Below are 16,777 nucleotides of genomic sequence, written 5' to 3' on the forward strand. Positions count from 1 at the left end.
GGCATATCCAGATAAACTCCGAGAAGTAAAACTACCAGTTACTATTTCAATATCTATTCACATTTACATTTATTTGCATCCACAATGATTTTTCAGATTTGAAATACCTTAATACAGCCAACAAGAAAGAAAGAAAAGAAAAAGAAGCAACTGACTTACCAGAGTTTGGGTCAGAGTTTCCATCAGCTTCGGTTCTCTTGTCTGGTGAAGCTTGGTCATAGAATTCATCCTGTGCCTGAACCAGAGGAAGAGGTTGTGAGATCATAGTTCCACTTCCTACAGGGTCATGGTCTCCAAGGCCACTGTCACTGCAGCTTTCTTGGGAGCCATCAGGTAGATGGAATGTAACACGTCGTTGGGACTACAATAAAAACATAAAATATGCATATTATTGCTCTTTATTTGCCCCTTTCAGTTAGTATGTATGTATGTATGTATGTGTTAGTATGTATAATTATATAATTATTTGAATAGTTATATAAGGTAAAAATCTAAAACATAGGTAAAATATTTAATGAAGTGAATAGGAGCAGCGCTATAGAAAGCAGCACTGTCCACTACACATTGGAAGGAGCTGTGTGGTTCTTTTAACTAAGCTGATATTAAAGGGTTTGTCCAGCCAGATATATTGATGACCATCAATATCTGATCACTGGGGATCTGATACTCAACACCCCAGCCGATCAGCAGTTTGAATAAGAGGCGGTTCTCCATGCAATCTCAGCTTCCTGTTCATTACACTGCACTTTTTTCTTGGCATGGAGCGCCACCTTTTCTTCAAATAGCTATTTGGTGGGTGGTAGATGAACAATATATCTGGCCGGAAAAAAACCTTCCTATGGATAGCCCATAAATTGTTAAATCCTGGAGCAAACCTTTTAAGTAACGCGCCTAAGACAAGGCTATGCAAAGCTTCCTTTTAGTAAAGGAACTGTAATAACATATAAAAGTGGTATATTATATGACTAGTCTTTTCAATGTTTTAGTAGACCTCAGCAGGTGCATAACAAAATATGAAACATCCAACATTTTGTGAGATAAGTTAATACCAAAAGACTATCATATAATTATTGTCCCATAATTTGTGAAATGGTAAAAAGCATACCCTTTGATCCTTGTTCCATTATTTTGTAAATGACAACCATGTAATGAATCACATGGACTTATGTAGAGCATACAGGAATGCACAATTTGCACTTTAATAATTATACTGTCATAAAGACTAATTGATATTCTAATGCTTATTAACAGCTTAGTATAAAATAAATGAATTTGTGCAGCGTGGTAGTTTAACGGCCTAATAAACATTCTAAAAGATCTATGAATTTTATTAGCTTTTCAGTTTTTCTCTGTAACACTTGTATCTATAGAAGCTCCATGAGAAAACAGTCCCTCATTTTAACATTGGCTACTAACAGCCAATATGCCATGCCAGGGGGCACATGGCGATCATGTGTTTGCCAGGTCCAAAAGAGGTAGCAATATTGAAAGTGTGCTTGTTTGCTTATAAATTTTTAACGGTCACTCGGACCAGGTGCATTTTTGCAGCTCCTCCGACTAGTAGTATTAAAACTCAATTTTATTACAATTCTTTTAAAACCAACATATTACTTAGGAACATACTTATAACTTCAGGAGTAACAGTTTCAGGGTCAATTGCCAATTTTCATGTACGCATCTTATACCTCTTGTACCTAGATCTTCCTAATGTTTTAGATCGTCTAGTGGTGAACCATCTCTTATTGCAGAGATTTATGAAGGGCTCCCTGACTAACTCCTGCCTAAAACTCAAAACCTGTGTCCCTACATGTTTCGTCGAGTATGTCGGTGTCTTCAGGGGAAACTAAACAGGTGACTGTGGGGGGCAGGGTCAGGGCTTTTAAACACTCGGATCGCATGGGATAAATTCATTGTCCAATCCCCCTTTACTTCGGGTGGGCTCTACAGTTAACTGCCAATGGGTATGCGCTGCGTCATCCTACGTGTTGACGTCACCTCAGTCTTCTCCTATCATCATGCTGGACCTTAAGGATGATGTCATGTCCGGTGCGCCGCACTTCCTTTCCAAATCGGCGCCCCTACGTCATGCGCTTGCGCCCTGCAGTCTCTCGATACAGGTCCTCTGCGCATGTGCACAAACTTGTTGTCATCTTCGGCTGTCCAGTAGGTTTGCGCATGCGTCCGGGCTTTAACTCCGACGGGATACCAGCAGCACTATTAGGACTATGTGGGTGGCCAAAGGTAGGATGGTGGATATTGGTATGTTTTATATATTCTATTCTGGTAGCCACCTCCCACCAGTTACCAGAGGTTTCATCATGTTTGTATCCTCTTGTTTTTAAATATCGATCGGATCCTGATTTTAATGCCAAGGTTCCTAGTCTTAATAGTTATATTTTATTTTTGTTATATGAGACCAGTTCATTGTACTATTCTATATAGGGTCAAGACTCATTTCCTTCCACCCAGGTTCCTATGCTTAGTAATTCTCGAATTATACATTGGGGGATCTCATCTTCATTAACTACTTGTTTTATTGTTTATTAATCTTTATTATTGTTATTATTTTTAATTTTTATATTTTATTCATTTAATAATATTATCTTTTGTTATTTTTTCCTTTATTCAAAATATTTTTACTTATTATTTTATTATTATTGTGCATATGTGAAAACCAGTATTATTTTATTTTTAATAGTGTAGAACCAGATCCTTGACTATTCACTATATTTTAATAAATGTTTTTTTATTTTATTTTTTATTTTTTTCAGTTCCATGTGTACCCTAGAAAAAAAAAACATCTATAATTAATTTTACACAATTATTATCACTCATGTAGATCTAAACACGTCAACTAAATTACTACCCTATATTCTTCATATAATTCATAATCCCTGGGGGGGATTTACAACTCTGTTTGTCTACTAATTATCAGTATGAGATTATATCCAAAGTCTTGACCATATTAGATTTTATTTTTATTTATCGACCATCCACATAAATATAGCTATTCGTCCCTAATTCTTATCTATTTTTGTCCTTAGGTGCCTCGGAATCCTCCAGTCGGATGCTTCCCCAACCGTAAGTATTACTCCTACCGGCCTATATTCCCTAGCACATGGATGTCAAACTCATGGCCCTCCAGATGTTGCAAAACTACAACTCCCATCATTCCCTGATAGCTGTACCTAGCAGGATAAATCCCAATTGGGGATTTGTGTATACAGTGGAGGAAATAATTATTTGACCCCTCACTGATTTTGTAAGTTTGTCCAATGACAAAGAAATGAAAAGCCTCAGAACAGTATCATTTCAATGGTAGGTTTATTGTAACAGTGGCAGATAGCACATCAAAAGGAAAATCGAAAAAAATAACTTTAAATAAAAGATAGCAACTGATTTGCATTTCATTGAGTGAAATAAGTATTTGAACCCTCTAACCAAAAAAGACTTAATACTTGGTGGAAAAACCCTTGTTTGCAAGCACAGAGGTCAAACGTTTCTTGTAATTGATGACCAAGTTTGCGCACATTTTAGGAGGAATGTTGGTCCACTCCTCTTTGCAGATCATCTCTAAATCCCTAAGGTTTTGAGGCTGTCTCTGTGCAACTCTGAGCTTGAGCTCCCTCCATAGGTTTTCGATTGGATTAAGGTCCGGAGACTGACTAGGCCACTCCATGACCTTAATGTGCTTCTTCTTGAGCCACTCCTTTGTTGCCTTTGCTGTATGTTTTGGGTCATTGTCGTGCTGGAACACCCATCCACGACCCATTTTCAGTTTCCTGGCAGAGGGAAGGAGGTTGTCGCTCAGGATTTCACGATACATGGCTCCGTCCATTTTCCCATTTATGCGAATAAGTTGTCCTGTGCCCTTAGCAGAAAAACACCCCCAAAGCAAAATGTTTCCACCCCCATGCTTGACGGTGGGGACGGTGTTTTGGGGGTCATAGGCAGCATTTTTCTTCCTCCAAACACAGCGGGTTGAGTTAATGCCAAAGAGCTCTATTTTGGTCTCATCAGACCACAGCACCTTCTCCCAGTCACTCTCTGAATCATTCAGGTGTTCATTGGCAAACTTCAGACGGGCCTGCACATGTGCCTTCCTGAGCAGGGGGACCTTGCGAGCCCTGCAGGATTTTAATCCATTGCGGTGTAATGTGTTTCCAATGGTTTTCTTGGTGACTGTGGTCCCTGCTAATTTGAGGTCATTAACTAACTCCTCCCGTGTAGTTCTAGGATGCTTTTTCACCTTTCTCAGAACCATTGACACCCCACGAGGTGAGATCTTGCGTGGAGCCCCAGAGCGAGGTCGATTGATGGTCATTTTGTGCTCCTTCCATTTTCGAACAATCGCACCAACAGTTGTCACCTTCTCTCCCAGCTTCTTGCTAATGGTTTTGTAGCCCATTCCAGCCTTGTGCAGGTCTACAATTTTGTCTCTGACATCCTTGGACAGCTCTTTGGTCTTTCCCATGTTGGAGAGTTTGGAGTCTGCTTGATTGATTGATTCTGTGGACAGGTGTCTTTTATACAGGTGACTAGTTAAGACAGGTGTCCTTAATGAGGGTGACTAATTGAGTAGAAGTGTCTAACCACTCTATGGGAGCCAGAACTCTTAATGGTTGGTAGGGGTTCAAATACTTATTTCACTCAATGAAATGCAAATCAGTTGCTATCTTTTATTTAAAGTTATTTTTTCGATTTTCCTTTTGATGTGCTATCTGCCACTGTTACAATAAACCTACCATTGAAATGATACTGTTCTGAGACTTTTCATTTCTTTGTCATTGGACAAACTTACAAAATCAGTGAGGGGTCAAATAATTATTTCCGCCACTGTATAATTAATTGTTCTTGTGGTTTGAGAGCGTAACGGTGACATTCATCCATTAGGATCACCATTTACTCTCCACCGTATCATCTTTGAGTATCTTCCTGTGTAGGGATTTCTAGGGACCGGGTAGCACTAGTTTCGGGGACAGGGAACCTCCACCATAAGGGGGTCACCCTGGGCATAGCAGACCTATAGGGCCTCCAGGGGAAGTTCTTTTCTTTTCTTCAACCCTGTAATCCTTTTGGGTTTACCCTGTCACCGTGTTTGTTTTTCATCTTGGGGGTTACTACTCCCCCACTGATTAATTTCAGTAATTGTAGTTCTTCACTGTTGGTATATACATACCTATACCCGCTTAAATATACTAACTAACATGATTTCTATTTTGTGAAATATATAAATGATTGTATATCACTAATTAAAAAATTGTATAATGGAAAATATAAAAAATAAATAAAAAATTGTGTCCTATAATAAATCAATAATGTTATATAGTCCAGGTATTAGATGGTTAGTAGTGTTACTATTAGTAATATTAGTTGATCCAAATAATTGATAAATTCATATTCATAATTAATCCAATAATCTATGTTCATGATTAAAATAACAGTAAATGATTAATGATGTTACTTGATCCAGATTATATTCTTAATTTCATTCAGGAATCAATGTTCATATTTATCATGATATTCAATATTTATCACTCTCCTATTAAGAGAAATATATATGCACTTTAATAGGGGAAAAATAAAAATCGAATATCATGTTTATTAGAGATGAGCAAATTATTTGGAAATTTAATTTACCGGTTCGCCACATTTTTTGGGGAAAAATTTTGTTTGATCCATTTGTGGCAAATTATGTTAAAAAATTGCCATTTCCTGGCTACAGAGAGCCTTTATAGTGGTGTAGAACTCTGTGCCTTGCAGTAACACGCATAGGAAGTCTGCTTTGGTAGTGAAATAATACTGTGAGTCAGTATGAAATGCAGATGACAGGCGTCGCTCTTAGAATCACTGCACACTTCACTTATTTGGGCAGTGACAGGGGCCAAAACTGACCAAATAACTCAAGTATAAACTCAGCCTTACAGGTCGATGTTAGCGCCAAGAAGAAGTGCACTCTTTTTACACCGTCATCAGCTAATTCCACATAGATGTCTAAAGAACCTGTTCTATTAAATGCTTAAACAAGTAGATAGCCCCCCCCAGCAGAGTTTAGTGGGTGTCAGCAGAAAGATTGTGTTGACGTCACAGATTATTTTGCTGTTCCTCTGATCCGTCAGAACAATAACTCATAAAAAATGGAGCATACGCCTTTACTCGGTCAGCATTTGATTAGTAATCCATCAGTATTGCTAATGCTAAAAAACGGGAGTGGATCCAAAACAGAGATGACCGAGTCAACCATTCAAGTTCCCCTTGCTTGTTGGTCAAGACACAACCGCTAGATGGCACCGGTAGCTCTGGCCTCTCACTGTGACCCCTACTGCCATGCCCCCTTACTCTGCTGCGACCTCTGCCTGCGCCAGAAACATTTAGGCCTCTGCCACTCCCCTGTGCAGGGCCTGGCACTTCTCTGTCTGACATCTGTTATCTTGCCTTTGCCATCATAACGTTTGACTACCTGACAGAAAATGACAATGAATCCACATCTTTGCACAGATTTGGCTTTTAAAGGCATGTGGTCCTAAAATTTGGATCAGCTGAAAAATAGCCTGTTTCAGTTTAATCGTTATTTTAAATTAATTTAATCCTCAAATTTTTTTTGTCTCACTCTCATTTCTTCTTGTTGCATGTTGAAGCTCTACTTGGAACCTTACTAAGATCCATCAATGTAAAATATGATTTTTTTGCCATTTTTTAAGTGGTCTTAAACTTTTGATCAGAACTGTATAACTGCAGAGTTGGCCAGCAAATATATTTTACTTTTGCCACTAATAAACAACAAAAAGGGCTGTAATTTTCACACTTCACCACACAACGGCTAATAAGCCTCTTTTTTCCCAATTGATACTAGCCAAAAATTGCTTTAGAACATATATCTGCACTGCACAGGGTAAATAAGACATATAAATATTCCCTTGTAATAAACCCTTTTAATGCCTTGCACCCTAAAAAGAACGGTTTGCTGGAATTATAGAGCTGTATAATGGCAATTTGGGTGCCTACTCAGTATAGCAAGGTGTAATAGGATTGTTCCTACTATTCAGGCTGTAACCTCCCCTATTGAAACCTGTTCAACATAAATGCTGCAGAATGATTCCTCCCTATCCTTTCCCTACACCTTGAATAATCTTTCCCTCTACTTGCAAAATATTTTTTTTTAGCACAATGACATTTTTTCTAACACTGTCCCTAGCGCCTACTGATGTCTCTCCCTGCACTAAGTATACTGGTAAATGGCAGTATCTAAGATGACTGACACTACTTATAGGGCTGTGACATCACAGGGCTGGCTGGCTGCTGATTGGCTGAATGCATGGCATTATGGGTGATCCCGCCTTCCCAGACTTTTTTTTCTTCATGTCCTCACACGTGCAGCAGCCATTTTAGGAAAAAAATTGATTTGTTACCCCGAATCGCAAAAGAAATTCGGCTTCAGTGCGAATCAAATTTTTCCTGAAATTTGGATTGAATTCCACTACGTCAGCTTTAATTCGCTGATCTCTAATGATAGTTATGTACAGTAATTCCTGAATGAAATTAAGAATATAATCTGGATCAAGTAACATCATTAATCATTTGCTGTTATTTTATTCATGAACATTGATTATTGGATTCATTATGAATAGGAATTTATCAATTATTTGGATCAACTAATATTACTAATTTCTTATGGACTGAGTAACACTACTACTCATCCAATACCTGGACTATATAACATTATTGATTTATTTTAGGACACTATTTTTTATATTTTTTTTATATTTTCCATTATACAATCATTTATATATTTCACAAAATTGAGCTCCAGCAATTAGTGTAACTCTTAAAATGAATAAACTTTAATCGAATATCCTTTAAATAAATAAATTAGACACACGGAACAAAAATCACTGAGAATAAACTCTGATAGTTAACTATTTGAGTTTATTCTCAGTGATTTTTGTTCCGTGTGTCTAATTTACTTATTTTAAGGATATTCAATTGAAGTTTATTCATTTTAAGGGTTAAACTAATTGCTGGAGCTGGATTTATGTCTATTAACCCTGATTTAGACTGTTTCTCTACTTGCTGGACTAGGATTTCACAAAATAGGAATTATGCAAAATGTATTTATACATATAATTGATAGTTGATCAATCACTTTATAAACTTTTGCTACGAATGCTGCTCACATTGGGTTTAATTTTTTTAAAATACTTTTTATAATTTATTTAATTGTTTTATGTATTTGATATATTGTGTGTATGAAAGTGCAAATTCTTAACGCAGTTCCAAGTGATTGAGTGCCTGTTAGTAATCTTTAAAACAGACAACAAATACAAGAGTCAAGCTCATGATAAATTAGGAGCATTCTGTGGCACTCCAGTCCATAGCTGCCATATATTTCAGTCATCACCAGAAATATTTTGTAAATGATAATAAATGTGCCGGAGCCAATTGCCCCATCCACACTCTGCACTGCAAGGCTCTATTTTCAGAAAGTGGTGAAAGCAACATAGACTTGTAATTTGTACCATTTACACACAATTACATTTACAAAGTCAAAAACAGTGGGTTTGCAACTTTTCGACCGAGAAAACTGGCATAGGGGGAATCGTTAATTTCTAACGATAATTTGTTTCTTTTAGTCCTAACAGCAGCACAGATGGGGTTAACCACCCTCCGTGGACTGGTAGGACCGGCGGAATGTTTAATGAGCCCAAGCATATTAACTCAATTTAACAATTAAGTATCCCCTTAAAAGGAGGGAGTCAACCGCCAGTCCACTGTGTTTATAGCTAGAAAAAAAAACTAGACTTAATAGGGTGGGATATTTGTGTGCTGCTGTTAGGACTAAGGGAAAACAAATTATCATTGGAAATTAACCATTCCCTTACGTCCTACCAGCAGCACAGATGGTGAAATAGCAAAAAGAAACCTATAGGGAGGGCCCTCCTGCCTGGCAGAACTAAGAATAGTCTTCCCAAAGGCTGAAAACACAGCTAGCCTGGCATCTAGTCTATAATGGGAGATGAATGTTGATTCAGAGCTCCTGGAGGCAGCTTTACAAATTATGTCAAGACGCAGAAAACTTCTCTCGGCAAAAGAAGTAGCCACAGCTCTAGTAGAGTGAGCCTTCACAAACCTCGGAGGGTCCAGAGATTGGGAAACAAAAGCTTCTCTAATAGCCTCCTTAATCCACCAAATGATGGAAGGTTTGAATGCCTTACAGCCTTTAACTTAGCTGCAAACAGGATTAGAATATTTTCATCTTTCCTGAACTCCTTTGATCTATCCATATAGGCCCGGAGACATCTTGAGACATCCAGAGGATGTCTAGCAGGTTCCTCGGAGGAGGTGGAAGATGTCGACAGAACCGGGAGGGATATCACCTGGTTGATGTTCTGGAAGGAAGGAACGTTAGGCCTAAAATACGGGAGGAATCTAAGAAGGACCCAATCATGTAAGAAGATCGAATAGGGCTCATGTGCTGAGAGAGCTTGAATCTCAGAGACCCTCTTGGACCTTTCTCCATTTTTTTCCACTCTGTATGCATGAAAGAGAGGAGGGTCCAATCCACTTTGAAGACACGAGGTGCCCGACTAGAGGGATAGGAAGGCTTCCCAAGGTCAACATCATGGTCCCCCGACCTGATGGACCAGCAATTTCTGTGTCTTTTCAGGAGGGAAAAAACACAACATCAGCTCCTCCTCATCAGAGGAGGAAGAACCTAAGGAGACCACAGAAGATCTCTTCACAGGAACAGAGGTCTCCATAGGGGCCTGGGCAGGCATAGGAAGCCTTTCATCCAGCAGGCCTATGACTCCCTTAATAGAGCCATCCACATATGTCTTCACCCACTGATACATCTCCTGCATCGTAGGTTCACTAGAGGGCTGAACCCTCAAACTACAGCTGTCACATCTGGAGTAGGGACAGCTGTCCTCCAGCAGGGCGCTACAATCGTAGCAGGATAGACGCTTCCGCTTGGAACTCACTTTCCTGTCTTCCGAATCCTGTGGAGACGACATTGCTGCGGGAAAAAAAGGACAAATAAGACTTTTGTAAATTGCCTATCTCAGCAAGAAAGGTAGAAAAAAAACAGACCGGAAGCCGCTGCGAATAAGGACCGGAGGAAAAAGACACCACAAGTGGAACAACACCAAACTCAGGACTCTGGTAGCTAGCTTGAAAAGTATGTGCAGCCAGTGACCGAACTGGTGCACACTGCTTCCTTAAATAGTGGAAGGGGAGGGCTCAGTCAACCCCCTCCCGCCCCCAGATAAAAAATCTGTAGATTTAACAAAAAGTCCCTACAGAAGCAGAGGTCACTGAAAATCCTCCAACAGGATTAAACACGTGGAATAAAAAATGCATACAATTTGCGCAGTTTCCGGAAGATGGCGGAGCCCAGGGACCGAAATCTGGAACGAGAACGCTGCCAACCTACCTCAGCCAGGCGCAACAGCGCGGGGCCTAGCAACAGGTAATCTACCGGCCAACTAACGAGGTACATAAGAAAAAAGGGGCAACAGCGTACCCAATGGAAAAAAGGATCCCCACGCTTTCAAAGAGAAAGGAGGATCAACCGTCTAGTCCACCTGACCGGGAAGACAGAAAAAAACACAGTGGGCTGGGGGTTGACTCCCTCCTTTTAAGGGAATATTTAATTGTTAAATTTAGTTATTATGATTAGGCTCATTAAACATTCTGCCGGTCCTACCAGTCCACAGAGGGTGGTTAACCCCATCTGTGCTGCTGGTAGGACATAAGGGAATGATACATTCTCCCCATAAAGTCCATAGATTGCTTACCTATTTGATTCAATAGATAGAAGGTGTGAGTGAATCACATCTCTCTGCATCTTTCTATACTTATTGTGTCATTCTCAAATGTTATCCTTTTTTTTTTTTTTTATATTTACTGATTTCTCAGCCCTGGTGGGATGGAAAAAATATTTTCTTACTCTGTTCTAGACAAATATTAATGTACATTATTGATAAAACTAAGTGTGGTTAGGCAACATATAATATCATTTTCAGTATTTTTCTTCACTTTCCTTCACCTTTTAGTATCCACTTTTTGCTGGCCATGCCACAAGACAATTTGCCGTCTTGTTTACACACCGTGTCAATCTATTGTGAATAAGGGTTGGGTGAGCAGATTCTGTATAATGGAATACCACCCAGAAATTGGACTGACAATTTAATTTGCTATCCAAAGATATCACCTACACAGACCTTGCTAACATTGCTAAATAAATGCAAAAGCAGATAAGGAAATTGAAAAGCAGGGGATATGATTCCAGTGTCTGAAAAAGTATTCAAGGTGTACAGAGATGATTAAAAATGAAAGAAAAGAAAAGGCAAACACAAAACCTGCCAGCTGGTGCAAAATTAATTCCGCTTTAGTTCACTTTAATTACTGGAATTTGATACATTCCAGCAGGCAAAAAACATAACCTTAAAAATCTAGAGCAAATGTCAATTAACGCTGCAAGAGTATTTTTAACGAATATTGACCTGTGAATGTTCAGACAATTATGGGGTTCTTTGAATGTTTGACAAGAATGACACTGAATATAAATTAATAAATTTCTCTGCGTTTGTTTTCTGTCTCTAGAGCTTATTTAGGAAGTTGCATGGGAGTAGTTGTCGCAAACATCCAATATCTCACATACAGTAATCTAATAGATGCAGTATTTATGAGTTTTAGGAGAGGGATGGGAACTCAGTGATTTTTATCTCCTTTAATGTTGAACACTTGTGTTTGAACCTGTTGTCTATTTTTTATTCATTATTGTTCTTCTTCCCTGGAGATTCTACAATGTGATTAGTAGTCGCATATAAGCAAAAAAGATGGTAATACATAATCAAAAGTTATAACATGAACATATTGAGCCCTCAATAAGTAACTTGAGCCATTTATGATACTGGTGCTTAATGTGGCAGGTGGACCTTTGCGGCCGTTAGGCACTAAGGCCTGTTTCACACTGGTAGCAGCAGTTTGGAAGGCTTCTCTGTCAGAAACAAGCGTGCCAAAGATCTATGGATCCGGCATTGCTTGATATTACCAGAATGCCCGCCAGCCCCATTGACTATAATTAGAGATGAGCGAATCGAAGCTGACAAAGTGGAATTCAATCCAAATTTCAGGAAAAATTTGATTTGCACTGAAGCCGAATTTCCTCACACTTCGTGGTAACGAATCACATTTTTTCCTAAAATAGCTGCTGCACGTGTGAGGACATGGAGAAAAGAACTCTGGGAAAGCGGGAACATCCATAATGCCATGCAAGCAGCCAATCAGCAGCCAGCCCTGTGATGTCACAGCCCTATAAATAGCGTCATTCATCTTATATTCTGCCATTTACCAGTGTACTTAGTGCAGTACTTAGTGCAGTACTTAGTGCAAACCGTTTTTGTTATTATGGTGCAAGTGCTGTTTGATACAGCCATTAACAGGGTTTATTACAAGGAAATATTTCTGGAGTACGTCTTATTTGCCATTGTGTGGTGCAGTTATGTTGTAAAGCCCTTTTTGTCGTGTATTAGTTGCAAAAAGTGTTGATCGAGCACCAAAGTGACCGGGTGCTCTGGCCAAACACATCGGGATGCTCGGGTGCTCTACCAAGAACCCGAATATAATGGAAGTCAATAAGAGAACCCGAGCATAAAATCAGGCACCCCCTGCTCTGAAGAGGGGAGGGTGCCTGGCTCATAGGAAAAGGTCAGAAATTTAGGAAAACACCACCAAAATGGTTCGGGAACAGCATGGGGAGGATGTCTGGATGCATTTTGGACTCCCAGGTCATTGCTGGGAATGATGTTGTCCAAATAGTATGCCACTTTTACAGACTGACAATAATACACACCAAACCAAAGATAAAATTGATTTTAGAAAGAGGAAAAATTGTTAGGAAACATTATTTCCTGTATATTTATTTGTATATAAAGTGCAAGTGCTGCCAAAAATTACAAGGAAGAGGCACTCTGATACAACTAGTATATCAAACAAAGGAGGGCATCTTTCACATTGTGGTACACTTGTTAATATAGTGGGACTCGTACACTCATAAAACCAGTGAAAGGGCTGTCAAAAATTACAAGGAATCAGCACTCCAATACACCCTTTTTTACACATAAAGGAGGACATCATACACTGCCTAGAAAAATTATGATTGATGGCCTGCCGTGTGAACCTTAAAAACATTTGGAGCAAGGGCCTGCTATGGCTACCACATTCAAGGCAGCATGCTCGCAAATTACCTATTAGGTATAATTAGGTGGTGAGGGCCTGCAGGTGAGCTGACACTCTAAAATATTGTAGGCGAGGGCCTGCTGGTGAGCTGACCCTCTAAAAGATTGTAGGTGAGGGCTTGCTGGTGAGATGACCCTATAAAACATTATATATCATGGCCTGCCGTTGAACTGATCCTGTAAAAGACTGTAGGTGAGGGCCTACAGGTGAGCTGACCCTGTAAAAGATTGTAGGTGAGGGCCTGCTGGTGTGGGTGAGATACTGCAGGTAAGCTGACCCTCTAAAACATTATATATGAGTGTGTGCTGATGAGCTGACCCTGTAAAACATTATATGCGAGGGCCTGCTGTTGAGCTGACCCTGTAAAAAACTATATGTGAGGGCCTGCTGGTGAGCTGACCCTGTAACACATTATATGCAAGGGCATGATGGTGAAAAAATGGTAAAAGATTTTAGGTGCAGGCCTGCTGGTGAGCTGACCCTGTAAAAGATTGTAGGCGAGGGCCTGCTGGTGAGCTGAGCATGCTAAACATTATATGAGAAGGTCATATATGCCAGGGCATTATATGCGATGAATAAGCATGTTAATATGATGGAAGAGGAGGAGGAGGAGAAAAGGAAGATTTTGCCATATACCCTTGTTTGTGGTAGAAGGGGTGCATGAGAATACAGTGTATTTAGTACATTATAAACAGCACATTTAAAGTGCCTTTATGTTCAACAGCTTTCCTCTGGTGGAGTCAAGAAGTTATGGTCAATCCAGGCCTTGTTCATTTTTATAAGAGTCAACCTGTCAGCATTTTTAGTTGACATGTGGATACGCTTATCTGTTATAATGCCACTTGCAGCACTAAATACCAGCTCAGACAAAACGCTGGTGGCAGGGCAGGCCAGCACCTCCAAGGTATAGAGTGCCAGTTTGTGCAATGTGTCCAGCTTGGACACCCAGTAGTTGCAAGGCACTAAGGATCATTGAGGATGCTGCACTGTCTGCTATGTACTCCTTCACCATCTTCCAAAAATTTTCCCTCCTTGTGACACTAGGCCGTGCATCAGGGTGAGGGTGCTGGCAGGGTTTCATGAAACTGTCCAAGGATTTGGAGAATATTGTCCTGCCTCTGTTGGAACTGCTGTGTGTTCCCCTTGTCTCCCCTACTTGGGGACTCTGCCAACAGCTTTGTCAGATGGAAATTTTTGGAGCAATTTTTCAACAAGGATCTTCTGGTATTGCACCATTTTGCTCGTCCTCTCCACCAGAGGAATGAGAGATGAGAAGTTCTCTATGTAGCGGGGGTCAAGAAGGGTGAACAACAAGTAATTTGTGTTGTCTAAAAAGCGTATAACACTCGGGTCGCTGGAAAGGAAGCCTAACATGAAGTCAGCCATGTGTGCCAGAATACCAACAGGTTAAAATTCGCTGTTGTCATCAGGAGGATCACTCTCAATCTCCTCATCCTCTTCCTCCTCTTCGGCCCACCCACACTGAATAGATTTAATTTAAACTTCCATGAGTACTACCCTCTGTAGAGGAGGCAACCGTCTCCTGCTCCTCCTCCTCTTCATTGTCCAATTTGCGCTGAGAAGACAAACTGACGATGGTCTAGCTATCACCCTGTGTAATGTCTTCCCCCATTTCCACCTCTTCCACATGCAAAACGTTGTCCTTAAAGAGGACCTTTCACTACAATAAAAAATCTAAACTAAGCATACAGTCATGAAGAGCGGCACCCAGGGATCTCCCTGCACTTACTTTTATCCCTGGGCGCCGCTCCGTTCTCCCGGTATAGGCTCCGGTATCTTCAGATTTTCAGCTCAACTGGGAGGAGCCTGCCAGCGTCTCCTTCTCCCATGCTGGAGTGCTGGCCAATCACTCGGCTCAGCTCATAGAAAAAAAAAAACTCTTAGGCTATGAGCTGTGATTGGCCAGCGCTACAGCCTGGAAGAAGGAGACGCCGGCAGGCTCCTCCCAGTTGAGCCGAAAACCTGAAGATACCGGAGTCTATACCGGGATAAATGAGAGGCGCCCAGGGATAATAGTAAGTGCAGGGAGATCCCTGGGCGCCGCTCTCCATGTCTGTATGCTTAGTTTAGATTTTTTATTGTAGTGACAGGTCCTCTTTAATTGTGAGCCGCGAGCGACACAGAAAAAGTACACTCTATGTCATAGATACATTTTTTCAGCCCACACGTTACACTGCAGATGTGGCATTCATTATGTCATGGTCAGAAGAGGACACAGTCTATTGAAAAAGTGCACTGTAAGTCACAGATATTTTTGGGATGCGCACACTTCACATAAAAGATGTGGCGCAGCTAATGGTACTGTCCACAGCGGACACCGTCAATGGAAAAAGTACACTAGATGTCACAGATAAATTTCTTCAGCACACGTTACACACTGCAGATGTGGGCCTGGTAATGTCACTGTCAGAAGCGGACAACTTCTATTGACAAAGTACACTGTATGTCAAAGATATTTTTGGGATGCGCACACTTTACACAGAAGATGTGGTGCAGCTAATGTCACTGTCCTTAGCGGACACGTCTATGGAAAAAGTACACTGGATGTCACAGATTTTTTTGGGATGCGCACACTTTACACTGGAAATGTGGCGCAGCTAATGTCGCTGTCTGCAACGGCCTAACTATGTACACTATTTAGCGCAGGATGCACTAAAAATAGATATTGCTGCCGCACACAATAGTCCTTAGAAGGACTATTGAGTCTGTAAAGTTTTAGCTATTTAGCTCAGGTTGCGCTAAAAATGGAGACATCCACCCCTTTCTCCACTTGGCGAGCAAGCAGTGATAAGGAGAGCGGCGTGGGAGTGGTCAGGCTCCTGACCCAGAGACGATTGAGGAGGACATCAGTGACATGCAGACATTATTAGATGATGATGATGTACAGTAGATGATCACACTTGGGAACCAGGAGACGAAGGGGCTTCATCATCATTGGGAGAAGAGGGTGGCAGCTTTCCCATGAGCAAGCAGTGGAGCCAGCAGGATGGCAGCAGTGGTAGGTTGGTAGCCAAATGTGCCATGGGTACACCTACCTGCCTGGGAAGTAGTGGTGTAGCGGTTCAAGGAGGCAGGGGTGGAAGCAGTCAGTCAGTGACTAATGTTAGGGGTAAAATCACCTACTCGGCGGTGTGGCACTTTTTTTCCTGTATATTCAATTGTATATAAAGTGCAAGTGTTGCAAAAAATTGCAAGCAAGAGGCACTCCAAAACAGCCTATATATCACATAAAGGTGAAATGTGGTAAAATAGTTCAGTTAGTGGGACTCCTACACTCCTACACTCCTATGCACTAAGTGAAATGGCTGGTAAAGATTACAAGGAATCGGCACTCCAAAACACCCTTTGTTACACATAAAGGAGGGCATCATACACACCCTTAAAAAATTATGAATGATGGCCTGCTGGTGACCCTCAAAAACATTTTGTGCAAGGGCCTGCTGATCTGACCATCTAAAACCTTAGGGGCGAGGGCCTGCTGCCACATTGGTGACTCTAGATAACATCTGGGCGA

General features: G+C 40.7%; 1 protein-coding gene across 1 annotated transcript in view; it reads right to left on the reverse strand.

The window, feature by feature from the left end:
- The window catches only part of LOC122931446 (protocadherin-9-like), a 680,287-nt gene extending 679,070 nt beyond the window's left edge, over positions 1-1,217 (reverse strand). Inside the window, exons 1-2 of the mRNA XM_044285517.1 lie at positions 1,212-1,217; positions 160-361 (exon numbers count right to left, since the gene is read on the reverse strand). Of these exons, the coding sequence (XP_044141452.1) occupies positions 160-361; positions 1,212-1,217 (208 nt within the window). The remainder of the gene's footprint in view (positions 1-159; positions 362-1,211) is intronic.
- Positions 1,218-16,777: the final 15,560 nt, after the last annotated feature.

The sequence above is a fragment of the Bufo gargarizans genome, chromosome 3 (assembly GCF_014858855.1).
Source record: "Bufo gargarizans isolate SCDJY-AF-19 chromosome 3, ASM1485885v1, whole genome shotgun sequence".
Lineage (NCBI taxonomy): Eukaryota > Metazoa > Chordata > Amphibia > Anura > Bufonidae > Bufo > Bufo gargarizans.